Source organism: Rhinoderma darwinii, chromosome 13 (assembly GCF_050947455.1).
Source record: "Rhinoderma darwinii isolate aRhiDar2 chromosome 13, aRhiDar2.hap1, whole genome shotgun sequence".
NCBI classification, from domain to species: Eukaryota; Metazoa; Chordata; class Amphibia; order Anura; family Rhinodermatidae; genus Rhinoderma; species Rhinoderma darwinii.
The window spans coordinates 55,793,958-55,814,675 of record NC_134699.1 but is presented as its reverse complement, the minus strand read 5'-3'; the positions used below and the strand labels follow the sequence as shown (position 1 = coordinate 55,814,675).

At 43.7% G+C, this 20,718-nt stretch overlaps 1 protein-coding gene across 1 annotated transcript in view; it reads right to left on the bottom strand.

Moving 5' to 3' along the window:
* The window catches only part of DGKE (diacylglycerol kinase epsilon), a 44,572-nt gene that overhangs the window by 19,699 nt on the left and 4,155 nt on the right, over window positions 1-20,718 (bottom strand). Inside the window, exons 3-8 of the mRNA XM_075845880.1 lie at window positions 17,595-17,714; window positions 13,679-13,822; window positions 2,924-3,081; window positions 1,333-1,381; window positions 1,090-1,203; window positions 486-557 (exon numbers count right to left, since the gene is read on the bottom strand). Of these exons, the coding sequence (XP_075701995.1) occupies window positions 486-557; window positions 1,090-1,203; window positions 1,333-1,381; window positions 2,924-3,081; window positions 13,679-13,822; window positions 17,595-17,714 (657 nt within the window). The remainder of the gene's footprint in view (window positions 1-485; window positions 558-1,089; window positions 1,204-1,332; window positions 1,382-2,923; window positions 3,082-13,678; window positions 13,823-17,594; window positions 17,715-20,718) is intronic.

Sequence of the window (20,718 nt, the reverse complement as noted above, 5' to 3'; positions counted from 1 at the left end):
AAAGAGGCGTTTTTCTCTAAAAAGATATTAAAAAGTTTATTATATTCGCATGTACTATTGATTTATCCAAAGTGTGTTGAAAAGTTAGTGACCAGTTAAGCGATTATATAAAAATTCATCCTATATGAAGAAGCAGGTGTTATATACACAAAATAGGTGTGTAATTAAAAATATGGCTATCAGCAGGTCTGTCTTTATTACTTTTACCCTTAAATTAAGCGTTTTAAATCCCTAAAAATGTATTTGAAATGCAGTCAGTCAATCGAAGGACGACGCATTACGACTCACCAATGACAGCAGGAAGAGCCGTGGTACAATTTTTGTTTTTAGCGTTGTAGGTCATTCCAAAATCCATTCTTAGAGGTTAGAAAACCCCTTTAAGTTTCAGCCCCACTCGCTTTATTGTAGTTGTCATTTTCCTTCCAACATGCTGCGACACAAAATGCCAGAAGTTGCTTATACCATACAACTCCTTTAATTCTTACCTCAACTTTCTTGTCGAGATCTTTACATTCCTGGATCAAGCAATCCTTGGTTCCATAAAATAAATACACTGCCTAAAGAACAATAAAACGTTGGATATAATTTTACTTTAAAATGGAAATTTAAGTTACGCAACTTCCGAAACCATTTGAAATGACTTTTACTTTGAATTACTACTGTAAAGAATATTCCCAAAACATGACACCTTTTCTGCGATACAAATCCCATAGCGGCCAGCTCTCCCCAGCTTCTCCTCCCAGTTAAATTCTCACGATAGGTGGGTGTACGCCACCTATCAGTCATTAAAGGTGTTACGCGGGGACCAAAAATTATTTGCAGTATATGATTACACTCGCTAATATACAGTCAGGTTCCCCGTTGCGCTGATTCTCAGATTTTCATAGTCCCGCCGGGGGCCCGGAAGTTTAGTTGCAAAGTCTTCTTTGCGGACGATAAGACTCTTCGTCATGTGACCGGCCCCTTTTGACTAAAGGGGTTTTCCAGTCCCAAAAAATTGGATGGCCTATCCTCACCCAAACAAAATGTGAAGATCATTTGTATGCCTACACAATAAATATGCTTTACATCCCCCTGCCGGAAACTTACTTTATTGACAAGCCTGCTTGAAAATAATGAAGGGGTCTTCTCTCGATGTGTATGAAAGTTTAATGCCATTAAGGCGTCAGGGCCTATTGAAAAGTAATTATTCATTGACAAAACCTAAAAAAATAGAAAAAAAAACACACGTATGTAAAGTAAAACATGTATAAATGCACAGTTTATCTTTGCCGGTAACGCGCCGTTGTGCATTACCCACAATCACACACCGAAATGAAGGAATATTTTCACCTTTGGCTTCCTCAGACTGTAGCCCTTGTTAGTAACTTGTACCTTCCACCTGAAAAACAGAAATTCTGCCTTTGTAAAGCTGTGGATCCAAAACCGGAAAAATAATATTGTTATGGCTATAGATCGCTTGGATATGCCATGATATCATGATCAGTGGTGGGGAGACTTTTGGGACCCTTACCGAGAATAAAGGGACCAAGTTCCTTGGTATTTTTCATACACAGCGGTGGTCCTGGCTACGCATGGAACTGCAACACCGCTCCATTCTAGTGAACGGACCGCGATCAACCAAGAAGTGATGCCATATTCTAGTAATATGCCATCACCAACTAGAAAGGGCACCTGTCATCCACATTATGCTGCCCTAGACCCATGTAGTGACCGACAGGCTAACATCGTTCTGCCATTTATTTTCTTAAAGGCGATGTACACCTTTGAAAGGCAATTTAAAAAAAATAAAAAAATGTCAATTAAAAATTATTTTTACTTTTTGAGCTACAGCTGCTTTGTATTCTCTATAGAGAACAGCTGTATCGTTCGCCTTCTACCTGAATCCGTCAGTCCCACGGATATTACATTTCTGCAGAAAATGGTGCGAATTTTGCTGCGTTTTTCCCAATGTTCGTATATGGTGACATCTCCTCTGAAAGACGCAGCAATTCAGTCACTTTCCTCAGCGGGGATTAACGCGCTGTGGTCCGAAAAAAAGGCACTGTAGGTGAATTTCTGCAAGGAAATTTTTACGCAGCGTGTGGATGGGATTTGTTCAATCTCACCCACTTTGCTGCTACTGTATTCCGCTGCGTATTTTCCGTTTGCAATTCTGGATGGAAAATACGCAGCAATTCCGTTACGTGTGGACAAGCCCTGAGGGTTAAGACACACGATGCGTATTACGTGCGCTTTTGCCACGCCTATTTGCGTGATACAGTACCAGCATAGTCGATGAGATTCCAGGACATCTCATGTACGCGCTGCGGTTTTTTTACGCATGTAAATTGACCTGCGGTGCGGATTTTAAAATCCGCATGTCAATTTATCTTGCGTTTCCGCTTGCGAATTGTATCTGCCCAGCGCTGTGGAAAATCGCTCCGGAACCCGCAGCCTGAAAAAGTGCCGAAAACGTGAAACATAAAAACTGCACCAAAAAACGCACGATTAGGTGCGGTTTTCTCCTGCGAATTTCCTGCGTACTGCTGCGGTTTTGGTGCGTATTTTCCGCAGCAAAATACGCAACGTGTGCATGTAGCTTTAATGTTACGTGATCTCAGAGTGATCCTGTAAGTACAGCTTTCCTTGTATATGTTTGTAAACAGGGAGAGCTGCCGATCAGCAGTGTCCAGGCGGGGGAGGGGGATCGTATGGAGGGTTGGGTGGGGGGAGTGGGAGTCCTGCTTTATACTGAAAGCTATACAACCCTATGGTCATTATTTCTTATGTAGGTGGATCTACAGGAGACCGGACAGATCCCTTTAAACACCCCCAAGTTTCAGAGATTGCTGAAGCCGCGATACTACTACATTGTGCGAGAAGTTTTCGGACTATATGACGCACGGGATCAAAGTGCTCACTGCAATGTTTTCCTCCTCACCTGTCAAGCTTGATGCGGTCAGCTTCCATGACATTTCGTAGGATTTGCTCCACAGGAACATCCCCTGCGTAGCCTGCACCCCATCCCAATGTATTAGCTAGATCATTGCCCGTTCCAAGAGGTAACACCGATACTTGTGGGATTAAATTCTCTTGGCCCTGGAAACACACGAATGCAAAATGTAAGAGTTATTTTCAATTATTTTCCTATTAGTCCCCATGCACACGACCGTAGATTTCGTCCGTAATTGTGGACCATAATTACGGTCCGCAATTACGTACCTATTCATTTCTATTGACCACGGACACCTTCCCCTAGATTTGCGGTAAGATGTCTTGCCCGTAGAAAGACATGTCCTATCTTTGGCCTTTTACGGACCGCGCACCCATACTTTTATATAGGAGCACGGGCTAAAAATGTGGGTGGCTGTACGCGGCCGCATGATTACGGGCACGGCCGTGTGCATGAGGCCTTAGTATGTGCGGAGTTCTAGTATTGCTGTATTACCAGCATCCGGATCATCAGATCGTTTTCACTGTAATCTTATTAACATTTCATCGTTGGGAACGTTTCATGCAGTCAATGTGGATAAACAGGTTGTGTACCAAATATTTCATGGACAATTGTATGAACTATTTGTAAGAATTAAAAACTTTCTACGCCAGTTTACACAGTCTCGCACTGTTAGACTTAGACAGTGGGAGACCGTGTAGGGACAAATCCCCATTGACAAGAGGAATAACAGAGGAACAGCACAAGTCAGACTTTTAAGAAAATTTGCTAGTATTTTTTTTACTAAAACAAGACATGTCAGGGGAGTTCCTAGGTCTCCTTTTTAAGGCGTAAGAGAGGAGAACAAAAAACACAGCGCCAAATGTTGCAGGTCACACGGTGTATAGAGAAAGCAGAATAGATGGTATGAACTCACCTTTTACAGTTGTGCTATAGCAGGCACAACACTGGTACAGGCAATGGATATGTGATGCAGCTGTAGCTGGGTTCAACGCTAATCCGCTGGAAAGGGGATCGCTTAAAGTAACAGATAATGGAATAGAAAAAATTGGAACCACAATAAAGCGCTGCTAACATCAGGATGGAGTAGTGGAGGATTTAGGTTTAAAAATCCATTTATTGATAAGAACTACGCGTTTCAATGCTGCACCGGCGTCTTCATCAGGTCAGAAACCGTGAAGGAACGGACACTGGTTTATATAATGATTGACAGCAGTGTTAGGGATGAAAAAAACACCAAAATGGGGTCAGACAGCCTCCATGACATCATCACAGGTCAGATAAAAAAAACAAAAAACACACACATAGCAAAAACAGTAAAAGACATTTGGTTTTTAGGATGTGTGTGTATATATATGTCTAATATTGGAACAACATAAACATCTACTGTGATTACAACGGTAGGATCCTCTGAGTGATGGACACATGCTCGTACTTTTGGTATTTATTGAGCGCAATCTACTGGGAGCCATTAGGTTTCTTAATGTCTGGGACCTTCTAAAGGTAATCAGTGTTGAAGGCTGTTACAAAATTAGGGTTAACAAACTTGGACTCCTCTCTAACCAAGGGGCGTGGATGAATACGCGAATCCTGGGAAAGTATCGCCGCTCTTTCTTGAACGCCTGACACATATTTGAAAGATTTGCTCCCTGACGCTCCACTGATTACCTTTAGAAGGTCCCAGACATTAAGAAACCTAATGGCTTCCAGTAGATTGCGCTCAATAAATACCAAAAGTACGATTTTAGATTTATGCTAATTAGTTTCTTAATGCCCAACTAGGCGTGTTTTTACTTTAGACCAAGTGGGCGTTGTACAGAGGAGTGTATGACGCTGACCAATCAGTGACCAATCAGCATCATACACTCCTCTCCATTCATTTACTCAGCGCATAGGGATCCTGCTAGATCCTTATGTGCTGTCTTATACTAACACATTAACAATACTGAAGTGTTTAGACAGTGAATAGACATTCCACTGAATGTCTATTCACAATCTCTGCACTTCGTTACTCTGTCTGTGGTAGTTACAGCAGAGGACGTGTAATCTCGCGAGATTACACGCTAAATGACAGGTTACAACGAGATTACGCGTCCTCTGCTGTAACTACCATAGAAACAGTAACGAAGTGCAGAGATTGTAAATAAAATCGCTCCTAACGTGGTAAAAACAGATAGTTTTTCTAAATAAAGAGCACTGCTGTCACCTACATTATAGCGCCGATCTCCTTATGTAGGAGATAGGGCACTTATAATGTGGTGACAGAGCCTCTTTAAGGATCTTGCTGAAACTGCTCTTGATTGACAGTCTTTTAACTATGGTTTGATTACTTTTAATACTTCTTATCCTCTTTTTAATTTTTGATCCGTAATTTGCATTTGCTCGTCGTGAATCCAAATGTCTTTTGATTCCAGTTGTAATAATTAGTAATAATCAATTAATGCATCGGTCATGTTTTACTATTTTGGTTGTATAACCCACTCCTTACGACTACTCCTTTTAATTGCTCTCACCACACTTATCAGGTCCCACAATCTGTCCTCTGCTCCATCTAAGTTTGATTACTCACCTAAGGTTGCTCAGTTTCCGATGCGGATAGGGATGTACGAACGCTGTCCCCTTCAGTCTCAGCATCTATTCCCTCATGAGCCACCGTAGCTCCGCTGACAGCCGATTGGTGTTGCTACGACGCCAGGGATGCTCAATTGAGCGTCTGCCTGTGTATCTCCGTAGCTGCCTGCGAACCGTTGCCTGACACTAGCGGTTAGTATTAACCACTTATATTTCTTTTGCTTTTGGTCTAATATATATGCCATATATTAGTGTTTAACCCCTTAAGGACGCAGCCTAGTTTTGGCCTTAAGGCTCAGAGCCCATTTTTCAAATCTGACATATTTCACTTTATGTGGTAATAACGTCGGAATGCTTAAACCTACCCAAGCGATTCTGAGATTGTTTTCTCGTGACACATTGGGCTTCATGTTCGTGGTAAAATTTGGTCGATATATTCAGTGTTTATTGGTGAAAAATTGCAACATTTTGAGAAAATTTTGAAAAAACTGCATTTTTCAGAATTTAAATGCATCTGCTTGTAAAACAGACGGTTATACCACCCAAAATAGTTACTAGTTCACATTTCCCATATGTCTACTTTAGATTGGCATCGTTTTTTGAACATTTTTATTTTTCTTGGACGTTACAAGGCTTAGAACATAAACAGCAATTTCTCATATTTTTAAGAAAATTTCAAAAGCCTTTTTTTTAAGGTACCTCTTGAGTTCTGAAGTGGCTTTGAGGGGCCTATGTATTAGAAACCCTGATAAAACACCCCATTTTAAAAACTAGACCCCTCAAAGTATTCAAAACAGCATTTAGAAAGTTTTTTAACCCTTCAGACATTTCACAGGAATTAAAGTAAAGTGGAGGTGAAATTTGCAAATTTCATTTTTCTTGCTGAATTTCAATTTTATTCATTTTTTTTTCTGTAACAAAGAAGGTTTTACCAGAGAAATACTACTAAATATGTATTGTCCAGATTCTGCAGTTTTTAGAAATGCCCGACATGTGGCTCTACTGCGCTCGTGGACTAAAACACAAGCCCCAGAAGCAAAGAAGAACCTAGTGCATTTTGAGTCCTCTTTTTTATTAGAATATATTTTAGGCAGCATGCCAGGTTTGAAGAGGTGTTGAGGTGTCAAAACAGTAGGAATCCCCCAATAGTGACCCCATTTTGGAAACTACACCCCTCAAGGAATTCATTTAGGGTTGTTGTTACCATTTTGACCACACAGTTTTTTCACAGCACGTATTTGAATTGGGCTCTGAAATGAAAAAAATTTCATTTTTTCCAATAAAAGGTCATTTGTGATCAAAATTTCTTATTTTCACAGGGAACAAAATACCCCATTTTGTTGCCCAATTTGTCCTTAGTGTGGCAATACCCCATTTGTGGTGATAAACTGCCGTTTGGGCCCATGGGAGGGCTCAGAAGGAAAGGAGCGCTATATGTTTGTTGGAGTCCAGATTTTGTTGGATTGGTTTTCGGGTGCCATGTCGCATTTGCAGAGCCTCAGAGGTATCAAAGCAATGGAAACCCACCAAAAGTGACCCCATTTTGGAAACTACACCCCTCAAGGAATTCATTTATGGTTGTTGTTAGCATTTTGACCACACAGTTTTTTCACAGCACCTATTTCAATTGGGCTGTGACATTAAAAAAATGACATTTTTTCCAATAAGATATAATTTTTTACCAAAATTTCTTATTTTCACAGGGAACAAAATACTCCATTTTGTTGCCCAATTTCTCCTGAGTGCATCAATACCCCATTTGTGGCAATAAACTGCCGTTTGGGCCCATGGGAGGCCTCAGAAGGGAAGGAGCGCTGTGTGTTCTTTGGAGTACAGATTTTGCTGGTTTGGTTTTCGGGTGCCATGTCGCATTTGCAGAGCCCCAGAGGTATCAAAGCAATGGAAACCCACCAGAAAAGACCCCATTTTGGAAACTACACCCCTTAAGGAATTCATTTATGGGTAATGTGACCATTTAGACCCCATAGTTTCTTCACAGAACTTATTTGAATTGGGCTGGGAATTAAAAAAAAAAATATTTTTTCCAATAATATGTCATTTTAGCTCAAAAATTCTTATTTTCACAAGAAATAAAATACTCCATTTTGTTGCCCAATTTGTCCTGAGTGCGGCAATACCCCATTTGTGGTGATAAACTGCCGTTTGGGCCCATGGGAGGGCTCAGAAGGAAAGGAGCGCTGTGTGTTCTTTGGAGTACAGATTTTGCTGGATTGGTTTTCGGGTGCCATGTCGCATTTGCAGAGCCCCAGAGGTATCAAAGCAATAGAAACCCACCACAAATGACCCCATTTTGGAAACTACACCCCTCAAGGAATTCATTTATGGGTGTTGTGACCATTTTGACCCCATAGTTTTTTCACAGAACTTATTTGAATTGGGCTGGGAATGAAAACAAAATTATTTTTTTCAAATAATATGTAGTTTTGGCTGAAAATTTCTTATTTTCACAAGAAACAAAATACCCCATTCTGTTGCGCAATTTGTTCTGAGTGCCGCAATACCCCATTTGTTGTGATAAACTGCCGTTTGGGCCCATGGGAGGGCTCAGAAGGAAAGGACCACCATTTGGCCTACTGGGGATTTTCTAGCGCGAAGTCATGTATGCAGAAACCCCTGAGGTACCAGTACAGTTGAAACCCGCAAGAAGTGACCCCGTTTTAAAAACTACACCCTTAAGGCATTCATCTAGAGGTGTAGTGAGCATTTTGACCGGAGACCTACACCCCATAAACTGTAATGTGGGTTCTCCCGGGTATGGCAATACCCTACATGTGGATGTTATCAGCTGCCTGGGCACACAGCAGGGCCCAGAGGGGAAAGACGAGGGGGGATAAGCTGTGCGGAGTGCATCAGGGTAAGTAAAATTGGGGTAAATTATAAACCAAGGGATGTATGATAAATTTTAAAACACTTTCATACAGAGCTCTGGTTATTCGGGACAAGTGTCACATTGATATATTGTGTCCTCCCTTATCGCCCTCTTATAGCAGACTTTGCACCTCTTTTGACTTTTTCCCTTCTTGCCAGTTTGGGGAACTTCTCCAGGAAAGTGTTGCCCTGGTACGATGCGTGTGGGCTCGCTTCCAGAAGTACTGGGTGCCTCCCCTTCTTGGTCCTAAAGATTAGGTTCTTGATAATCACCTCTTGAAATTCCAGGAAAGTTCCCGTCTGGCCTGCACATCGACGTAGCACGTACGCATTGTACAAAGCCATCTGTATGATGTGCCCGGCCAGCTTCTTATACCACACCGCATGGCGCTGTAGGGCTTCAGGATTTGATCTGACAAGTCCATCCCTCCCATGTACCTATTGTAGTCCAGGATGCAGTCTGGTTTGGGGGTGGCCTTTCCTTCATATATCCTAAACCTGTAGGTATACCCTGATGCACTCTCGCAGCTTATACATCTTCACGCCATACCTTGCCCTCTTACCTGGCAGGTACTCGCGGAATTGAACCCTCCCTTTAAAATGCACCAGGGACTCATCAATAGAAATACACTTCTCGGGGGTGTATGCTTGGGAAAACCGGGCACTGAAACGGTCTAATAGGGGTCTCCGTTTATACCAACGGTCAAAACTGGGGTCATCTCGGGGTGGGCACGGCTCATTATCAGTATAATGTAAGAAGCAAAGTATTGCCCCATTTATTTATTTTTTTAGGTTCCAGTTCAGTTCTGAAGTTGCTTTGAGGGGCCCATATATTAGAAACCCCTATGAAACACCCCATTTTAGAAACTAGACCCCTCAAAGTATTCACAACAGCATTTAGAAAGTTTATGAACCCTTTAGGTGTTTCACAAAAATTTAGAGCAAAGTAGAGGTGAAATTTACATTTTTTTTTTGTCAGAAAATCCTCTTTATACCATTTTTTTTATAACACAAAAGGATTTATCAGTGAAACGCAAATTAATACGTATTGCCCAGATTCTGCAGTTTAGAGAAATATCCCACATGTGGTCCTAGTGCGGTAATGGACTGAAGCACCGGCCTCCGAAGCTAAGGAGCACCTAGTGGATTTTGAGGCCTCTTTTTTTATTAGGCACCATGTCCGGTTTGAAGAGGTCTTGTGGTGCCAAAACATTGGGAACCCCCCAAAAGTGACCCCAATTTGGAAACTAGACTCCTTGAGGAACCCATTGTAGTTTTCTTGGGGTGCATGCGGCTTTTTGATCAGTTTTTATTCTATTTTTAGGTGGCGTGGTGACTAAAAAAACAGCAATTCTACTATTGTTTTTTTATTCTATTTTTTTTTACAGCGTTCACCGTGCGCTATAAATGACATATTCACTTTATTCTGCGGGGCGATACGATTACGGCGATACCAGATGTTTATAGTTTGTTTTTATGTCTTATGGCGTTTGCACAATAAAATAAGTTTTGTAAACAATCATTCACTTTTGATGTTACCTTATTCTAAGAGCCAGAACTTTTTTATTTTTCAATCAATAAAGCCGTGCGAGGACTTATTTTTTGCGTAATGAACTGTAGTTTCGATCAGTAGCATTTTTCGGTACATGCGACTTTTTGATCTCTTTTTATTCCATTTTTTGGGAGGTGAAGTGACCAAAGAATTGTGATTGTGGTTCGGTTTATTATTATTTTATTTTACGGCGTTCACCGTGCGGGATAAATAATGAAATAATTTTGTAGTTCAGGCCGTTACGGACGCGGCGATACCAATTATGTATAGTTTATTTGTTTGTTTATATATTTTTATTAATAATAAATGACTGATAAGGGAAAAGGGGGGATTTTTACTTTTATTACTTTTAAATCTTTTATTTTCTTATTTTTACACATCTTTTTTTAACTTTTTTTTAACTTTGTCCCACTAGGGGACTTGAGGGCAGGAGGCCCTGATCGCTATTCTAATACACTGCACTACATGCGTAGTGCAGTGTATTAGAACTGTCAGCTACTCACTGACAGCAAGCATAGTGGGTCCTGACGTTGTCAGGACCCACTAGGCTTCCGTCTATGGCATAGCCGGACGCCATTGTTTGGTGTCCGGTTGCCATAGTCACCATCGCCAGCCGCTATCGTGTAGCAGGCCGGCGATGGCAGCTTAACCCCTAAAAAGCCGCGATCTCTATAGAACGAGGCTTTTAAGGGGTTAATCAGCGGGGACACAGCGATCGGTCCCCGCTGTAGGAGCTGTGACAGCTGCTGAACAAGACAGCAGCGTCACAGCTCCTGTATGTGTCGGGAGGACGGCCGAAACGGCCGTTACTCCCGAGACGTACTATTACGGCATGGAGCGCGAACGATACAGCTGCCATGACGTAATAGTACGTCAAGGAGCGGGAAGGGGTTAATTAGTATTCTTTATTCCCATGATATTTTTTTGTTGTTTGTTTGGATTACCGCTCCGCAGTTCATTTCTTTTCATTCAACTTTAACAATCAGATTATTCCTCCCACTGATGTATTTTTAGAAGTAATTTTTAAAGATAGATGCATGTGTGTGTGTGTGTGTGTGTGTATATATATATATATATATATATATATATATACACACACACACACATCCTAAAAACCAAATGTGTTTTACTGATTTTGCTATGTGTGTATTTTTTATTTTTTTTATCTGACCTGTGATGATGTCATGGATGGTCTGACCCCATTTTGGCGGTTTTTTCATGCCCTAACTCTGCTGTCAATCATTATATAAACCAGTGTCCGTTTCTTCACTGTTTCTGACCTGATGAAGACGCCGGTGCGGCATTGAAACGCGTAGTTCTTATCAATAAATGGATTTTTAAACCTAAATCCTCCACTACTCCATCCTGATGTTAGCAGCGCTTTATTGTGGTTCCAATTTTTTCTATTCCCTTATCTTTTTATGGAGAGTATTGTGTCAGAGTGCGTTTCGCGTCAGTTTTAACGTCCGTGTAGCGTTAGTGATCATCAGTGTTTCATGTACGTAAAAAAACAGACTGCTTTTTTTTCTCAGCATCTCCTAGCAAATTATTTGTGAGAAAATGACTGCACTCAGATAGCATCAATGTACGCTCCGATTTTTTTTTATCAACACTATGACTTCCCTGTGAGAGTCTAACGAAAGAATCGGACCAAACTAGTGAATGCTGCAATTTTCTCTGCAGGGACCCGTGGTCTGTGAGGAAAATGGGATATGTGAATGAGCGCAATGACTTTAGTGGGTCAGTGTTCAGTCCGTGTGCTGTCAGTTCTACATTCAGAGAGCACCCGGACGTGTGCCTCACTTGTGTGAATAAGCCCTTAGAGTACAGTCCCGCATAGCAGTGGCCGAAACAACGCCAGCATGTGAAGGCCAATAGTAGCGTGATTGTGCCTGTGATACCCAGCAAAATCGTGCGGCCATTGGCCTCTGCAACTGAGCAAGGCTTCAGCCGCTGCTACGTGGGACTATATCCTAACGGGATTTATATCCAGGGCTGTACAAATGATTGACTCCATCTCCACACATAGACCAATCATAGCATGGTTTTTCTGCAATTTGCGGCAAAAAACACATTTCAACTGCGACGTGAGATTTCAGCCTAAAACCACTGACAGGTGAAGTGAACAACATTGATTATCCGGTTACAATGGCACCCGACAAGGGGTGGGATAGTGCTGCCCTTCACTTCTATTCCTCACACTGTGAATTGCCGACACACTTGTAGCAGCGTTTCACAGTATTAGGCCCCATTCACACGACAGTATTTTCATCTATCTCGAAATACTGTCCGGAAATACGGATCAGTAGGCATCCGTATTTCATCCGTGTATACGGAAAGGTGTCCATAAATACGGTCTGTACTCCATCTGTATATACGGATCCATACAAAAAGAGGGAGGTTGCAAATGATGTCATCAACATGTTGCCTAGCAATGCTCCCGTATATACGGACGGTTTACGGATGCACATCAGTAGCCGCCCGTATTTACGGAAGCTCTCAGACTTCTATGGGAGAGTCCTCACCGTAATTACTGACAAGAATAGCACGAACACCCATCAGTAAAAATACTGAAAGGTGTCCGTGGCCAATAGAAATGAATGGGTCCGTAATTACGAATGAAAAATACTGTCGTGTGCATGTGGCCTGACAGCCTTCTCCTATTCCCCCGTCGAGCTAAATCTGAGATTTTTATAGCGCTATCGGGGGATCGGAAGTCTAGTTGCACAGTCTTCTCTGATGACAACTCTTTGTCATATGACGAAGAGTCGTGTCGCCATCAAAGAAAACTGTGCAACTAGACTTCCAATCCCTCGGTAGCGCTATAAACATCTCAGATTTAGCTCGACGGGGGACCGGAGTGTATATTAGCGCGTGTAATTACATACTGCAGTGACTACACTGATAATCATTTTTGGTCCCCGCATAACCCCTTTAAGTAGGCTCTGTCACTAGTTTAGTAATGGCCTATATCCTAGGTAATCTAATAGGCGCTGTCACACTGATACTAGTGACATTTTTTTTATAATTTTAAAACTTATGAGCTTTTTTATTTTCTAAATATGTACATGAGGCTATACTAGACCAGTGGGAGGTAACAGCAGCGATTCTCCTGAGGTGGAGCCTCCTCACAGCCTCTGACGCTGTCCTATCAGCATCAAGCTTCTTCACACAGTGTGAGAGACTGAGGCTGGATGGAAGGGGATCACTTAAAACAGCCATATCTCCGGCTGTGGACCACCTAGAACAATGGTGTCATATAAAAGGGGAGATTTTATTGCAGATCCAGCTGTGAAACAACCGGAGGTATCACCAATTGAAAACACAGTCAGAAATGGAAGCTGTATACTATATGATCACACTGTGTTGCTGGGCAGGGAAGGGGGAGAAGCTGTATGCTGATTGGACAGCGTCCTACGGAAAAACATGACACCGCCCAGAGTGAAAAGAAAGAGTCCCCTCCCGTTTGGCTATTTTAGTCAAATTAGCATATTTAGAAAAATGCTCATAACTTTGCAAATAATAAATGTTTTTGAAAACAAATCACACTGTAGTTATCAGCAGCAAAGCGCCTATTAGATTAGTTAGGAGATAGGGAATTAATAAACTAGTGACAGATCCTCGTTAAGGTATTGCCCTTCAATGATATGATAACTCATTGGGGAGAAAACATTTTCCACTACTGCCCACAGGATAGAGTAATTGCTTTAATTGAAAAGAAATATTTTTACCTTTATTTTCATTTCATCTATAGCGTCAAGGACCCACCCGACAGTGCCATCCCCTCCACACACAAGCACTTTGGCAGAATTCGCAGGTAAGAGGGCGCACAGCTGAAGGGCTTTGAATGGAGAAGTTTTGCTCAAGTCAAACACCTGCAAAAAATGTTGACAAAACTTATGAAGAATGAAACACTAGTCACAGTATTAAACTATTTCCTATTCACACAATGGGGCAGATTCATCCATATGGTCTGAAATTTGGACAGCATAAAGAGAACCGGTCACCTGCCCAAAAAACTGCAGTTGACACCTCGGTTAGATTGGTAGATACCAAATGTATATTTTTTTTTTATGTTTTACTACATTTCCACGGTATAAAAACTTTTTCTGTAAAAGTATTTGTTTTGGTGTCGCCATATTCTAAGAGCTAACAAATTTTTACTTTTCCACCGACTTTTTATTGCATTTTTGTAAGGCGGGATGAACAGAAAACACCAATTCTGGCATTGCTTTTTATTTGATTTTTTTTACGATGTGAGGTGTTCAGTAACATAATCGTTTTATAATTCAGGTAGTTACGGACGAGACAATAAGTTTGTTTTTTTCACAATAAAGCATGTTGTAAGGGGAAAAATTGGGTTTTCATATTTTTGGGATTTTTCATTTATTATAAACTTTATTTTATTTTTTTTAAGTCCCATATTTAGGACTTTACTATGCGATCATTCGATCACTTTTATAACACACAGCAATACTTCTGTATTGCAGTGTATTGTGTCGGTTAATGCAACATAGACATACACTAAAGACAAAGCTGGGGGCCTCTGTAAGGCCCATAGCTGCCATAAAAACCATCGGCAACCCACTATCGCATCACAGGGGTGCTGGTGGGTTGAGAGAGAGAGTCCTCTCCCTCTAAAACCACTTAGATGCCGCGGTCGCAATTGACCGAGGCATCTAAGAGGTTAAACAGGCGGCTATAGGGGTTTTATACTGTGTGGGGTGCAGCTATGGGGGCATTATACTGTGTGGGGTGTAGCTATGGGGGCATTATACTGTGTGGTGTGCAGCTATGGGGGCATTATACTGTGTGGGTGCAGCTATGCGGGCATTATACTGTGTGGGGGCAGCTATAGGGGCATTATACAGTGTGGGGGCAGCTATGGGGGCATTATACTGTGTGGGTGCAGCTATGGGGGCATTATACTGTGTGGGGTGTAGCTATGGGGGCATTATACTGTGTGGTGTGCAGCTATGGGGGCATTATACTGTGTGGGTGCAGCTATGCGGGCATTATACTGTGTGGGGGCAGCTATAGGGGCATTATACAGTGTGGGGGCAGCTATGGGGGCATTATACTGTGTGGGTGCAGCTATGGGGGCATTATATTGTGTGGGTGCAGCTATGGGGGCATTATACTGTGTGGGTGCAGCTATGGGGGCATTATACTGTGTGGGGCAGCTATGGGGGCATTATACTGTGTGGGTGCAGCTATGGGGGCATTATACTGTGTGGGTGCAGCTATGGGGGCATTATACTGTGTGGGGGCAGCTATAGGGGCATTATACAGTGTGGGGGCAGCTATGGGGGCATTATACTGTGTGGGTGCAGCTATGGGGGCATTATACTGTGTGGGTGCAGCTATGGGGGCATTATACTGTGTGGGGCAGCTATGGGTGGGGGTATTATACTGTGTGGGGGCAGCTATGGGGGCATTATACTGTGTGGGTGCAGCTATGGGGGCATTATACTGTGTGGGGTGTAGCTATGGGGGCATTATACTGTGTGGGGTGCAGCTATGGGGGCATTATACTGTGTGGGTGCAGCTGTGGGGGCATTATACTGTGTGGGGGCAGCTATAGGGGCATTATACAGTGTGGGGGCAGCTATGGGGGCATTATACTGTGTGGGTGCAGCTATGGGGGCATTATACTGTGTGGGGGCAGCTATAGGGGCATTATACAGTGTGGGGGCAGCTATGGGGGCATTATACTGTGTGGGGGCAGCTATGGGGGTATTATACTGTGTGGGGGCAGCTATGGGGGCATTATACTGTGTGGGTGCAGCTATGGGGGTGTTATACTGTGTGGGGGCAGCTATGGGGGCATTATACTGTGTGGGGCAGCTATGGGGGTATTATACTGTGTGGGGGCAGCTATGGGGGCATTATACTGTGTGGGTGCAGCTATGGGGGCATTATACTGTGTGGGGTGTAGCTATGGGGGCATTATACTGTGTGGGGTGCAGCTATGGGGGCATTATACTGTGTGGGTGCAGCTGTGGGGGCATTATACTGTGTGGGGGCAGCTATAGGGGCATTATACAGTGTGGGGGCAGCTATGGGGGCATTATACTGTGTGGGTGCAGCTATGGGGGCATTATACTGTGTGGGGGCAGCTATAGGGGCATTATACAGTGTGGGGGCAGCTATGGGGGCATTATACTGTGTGGGGGCAGCTATGGGGGTATTATACTGTGTGGGGGCAGCTATGGGGGCATTATACTGTTGTGGGTGCAGCTATGGGGGTATTATACTGTGTGGGGGCAGCTATGGGGGCATTATACTGTGTGGGGGCATTATACTGTGTGGGGGCAGCTATAGGGGCATTATACTGTGTGGGGGCAGCTATGGGGGCATTATACTGTGTGGGTGCAGCTATGGGGGCATTATACTGTGTGGGGGCAGCTATGGGGGCATTATACTGTGTGGGGGCAGCTATGGGGGCATTATACTGTGTGGGGGCAGCTATAGGGGCATTATACTGTGTGGGTGCAGCTATGGGGGTATTATACTGTGTGGGGGCAGCTATGGGGGCATTATACTGTGTGGGGGCATTATACTGTGTGGGGGCAGCTATAGGGGCATTATACTGTGTGGGGGCAGCTATGGGGGCATTATACTGTGTGGGTGCAGCTATGGGGGCATTATACTGTGTGGGTGCAGCTATGGGGGCATTATACTGTGTGGGTGCAGCTATGGGGGCATTATACTGTGTGGGTGCAGCTATGGGGGCATTATACTGTGTGGGGCAGCTATAGGGGCATTATACTGTGTGGGGGCAGCTATGGGGGCATTATACTGTGTGGGGGCAGCTATAGGGGCATTATACTGTGTGGGGGCATTATACTGTGTGGGGGCAGCTATGGGGGCATTATACTGTGTGGGGGCAGCTATAGGGGCATTATACTGTGTGGGGGCAGCTATGGGGACATTATACTGTGTGGGGGCAGCTATGGGGGCATTATACTGTGTGGGGGCAGCTATAGGGGCATTATACTGTGTGGGGGCATTATACTGTGTGGGGGCATTATACTGTGTGGGGGCATTATACTGTGTGGGGGCAGCTATGGGGGCATTATACTGTGTGGGGGCATTATACTGTGTGGGGGCATTATACTGTGTGGGGGCAGCTATAGGGGCATTATACTGTGTGGGGGCAGCTATGGGGGCTTTATACTGTGTGGGAAGGAGGCTGTGCATCTGCTCTAAAAAAAAAAGTTCAAATTTCTCTTTATGGGAGATAAGGAAACAACACAAATTGAATCAAGGAAAATCAGTTTTAGACCCTACTTCAAAAATTTTCAATTGCTTAGAAAAGGGTACATGACCAAGAGAAGTCGTAAGAAGTGCCATTTATTATAAATAATATAATTCAGCTTTCTACCCAGGTACCCCATCCCAGGAGTGGGCATAGTCCGCAGAGGCCCCCTTGTTTTCCAATAGCATAATTGAACAGCCCTTTTATAATCCCCCAGTAATTGGGAGCTCCAGAAGTTATAATCTCGGTTCACGGTCCTTACATGCAATTTAAGAGATAGTAGAAAGTTGCTTTTAAGGTAGCGGTGGGCCCCCTCTACCTACTGGGTCTCTGTGCAGTTGCACGTATAGTATGTCCGCCCCTTGCCCTAACCCTAATATACTCACTTGTAAAGGATTTAGAAGTCCTTTAAATTCACTCACAAGAACCTCACCCATATTGTTTCCACTGCGTGTGTTGGCCAGGACAATTAAAGGAGTCCAATTGCTTCCCATGGAAGATATTAACTAGAAGATAACATAATATGGATATACATTAGCAAAAAGAGCAACAAAAATAATAAAAAAAGTTGCAATACTATTAATACAAGTGCCACTTAAAGGGGTTGTCCACTACCGGACAACTGATGACCTATCCACTGGACGTTAGTGTATGATTGGTGCGGGTCCAACACCCGGACCCCGCTACCCATCAGCTGCTCCAACTGCCTCCGGGCACTGGACGTCCATGCCGGCAGCAGCTGGCTCAAGGTCACAGAATAGCAGCCGAGCTGCAGTACTGTATTCAAGTGAATAGGAGCAGAGCTGCAGTTCTGCAGAATGGCCACTATGCAGTGTATGGAGCCAACTGCTTCCGGCTCCGTACATTGCATACTGTGCAAAGACACCCGATGCCCAGAGGCAGCCGGAACAGCTGATCGGTGTGCGGTCTGGGTGTCGGACCCGCACCGACCATACACTGATGACCTATCCGGTGGATAGGTCATCAGTTGTCTGGTTGTGGAAAATCTCTTTAAGGCCCCATGCACACGACCGTAAAAATGGTCCGTAATTACGGATCCATTCACTTCTATTGACCGCGGACACCTTCCCGTATATTTGCGGGAAGGTGTCTGGCCGTAGAAGTGTACCGCAAAAGATAGGACATTTTCGTTTTTTGCTTTTTACGGGCCGTGCTCCCATACTTTATGAGAGCACGGGCTGATGCGGGTGGCTGCTCGCGGCCATGCCCACAATTGCGGGCCATGTTTAGGGGCACGGCCGTGTGCATGGGGCCTAAGGCCTCATGCACATGAATGTAAAAACGCCCGTAATTATGAGCCGTAATTACGGGCCCATAGACTTCTACTGGCCACGGGTACCTTCCCGTTTGCTTACGGGAAGGTGCCCGTGCCATTGAGAAATATGGAACATGTCCTATTTCAGGCCGTAGAAGTCTATGGGGCTTCCGTAATTACCGGTGGCTACGTGTATGCAAACGTAATTACGGGAACGTTGCTAGGCGACGTCAGGGGATAGTCACTGTCCATGGTGCTGAAAGAGTTAACTGATTGGCAGTAACTCTTTCAGCACCCGGGACAGTGACTACCGCTGGAGTTAATAGTATTAAAAGTTAACTTACCTGCTTCTTCCTCCAGTCCAGCCTCCCGGGATGACGTTTCATCCCATGTGACCGCTGCAGCCAATCACAGGCCAATCACCGGCTGCAGCGGTCACATAGACTGCCACGTCATCCATGGAGGTCGGACTGGATGTCAAAAGAGGGACGCGTCACCAAGACAAGGGTACGTATTAACTTATTTTACTTACAATCGCTGCGGAAACTCTGCAAGAAATGGCTGCCCCTTCTCTCTTTCCAGCACTGATAGAGAGAAGGGGCTGCCGATTAGGGCAGAGAAAACAGGTCCGTAAATACTGGTGCAATACGGGTCGAATACGTGTGTCAAAGGACCCGTATTTACGCCAGTATTTACGGGAGGAAAAAAATACGTTCGTGCATGGGGCCTAAGGCAGGGCTAGGCAAACCACCTGGCCAATGTACCCAATGTTGCTAAATGAAACTTGCGCGTAGAGTCTACACTAATTTGTCTACCCCGGTCTAAAAGCGTTCCATGAAAACAACCAGTAACATCATAAGGCCACATGTTATTGAGGTTACATTGTGTTGGGATTTTTCTTGCGGGAGACAGCGTCACCTTGAAGTACACATACGGAAAGAGACTGCATGTGGGCCGGCAGGACATTACATGTAACGTGGGATGATTGTGGTTGAGGACCTGTTGCGAGCATAAGCAAAACCACTCTGGATTATAATAGAAACTACAACTCGGAATCAGTACAAGAGAAGTCATTCAATGTATTTACAAAGTTAGATATGTGAATATGTGGTCAAAATCCTTTAACCCCTTCCCGACATCTGACGTATCCATACGCCAAAGTCGGGTAGGGGAATTATGGAACAGGCTCACAGAGTGAACTCGCTCCATACGATGCCGGTGTCGGCTGTATGTTACAGCCGACACTTCAGAGTAACGAGCGGAATCGCGCTCGAGCGCGATCCCGCTAGTTTAACTCGTTAATTGCAGCGGTAAATAGCAACCGCAGCATTTAAATCGTTAGAAAGAGGAGGGCGATCCACTCTAACAGCTCATCGCGCCACCCGCAATGCAATCGCGGGGTGGCGATGGTTGCCTGGGGGCCTAATGAAGGCCCCCAGGTCCGCCAGCTTTGTGCTCCTATTAAGCGCTGCCTCCGGCAGGGCTTAATATGAGCCTGTCAGAATCACGATATATACTGCAATACATATTGCAGTATATAGTGCAAGCGATCTAACGATTGCTGGTTGAAGTTCACTGGGGGGACTAATAAAAAAAATGTAAAAATTATTAAAATAAAGTTTTATTTATTTAAAAAAAAAAATGTTTCTAAATTAAAAGTTCAAAAAAAAAAACCCCTTTAGGCTGTGTTCGCACGGAGTTTTTTGCAGGAGGAAAATTCCTCCTGCAAAAACTGCTCCAGACGTTTTTTGCACAGTGGTTTGCCAAAAACTCGTCAAAACACTCGTCGAGGCGGTTTTTTCCTCTTTCTGACTCATTGAAATGGGTTTTTGGAGGCGGAAACCGCCTCAAGATGGGTCATGACGCTTCTTTTTACTGCGACGCGGTTTTTTACTCGCGGTAAAAAAACTCGTCCAACTCCCATTTAAATCAATGGGAGGCATTTTCGGGCGGTTTTTGAGGAGTTTTACGGCACGGTTTCCGCGTCAAAACTCTGTGTGAACAGGGTCTTACCCATTTTCCCCCTAGAGCATAGTAAAAAAATAAATAAACAAACATAATTTGAATCGCCGCATCCGTAAAAGTCCGAACTATTACAATATATCATTATTTAACCGGCACGGTGGTCGTCGTAAAAAAAAAAAAAAAAAAAAATGTAAACGCCAGAATCTCTATTTTTGGTCACCTCATCTCCCACAAAAAATAGAATGAAAAGTGATCAAAACGTTGCATGT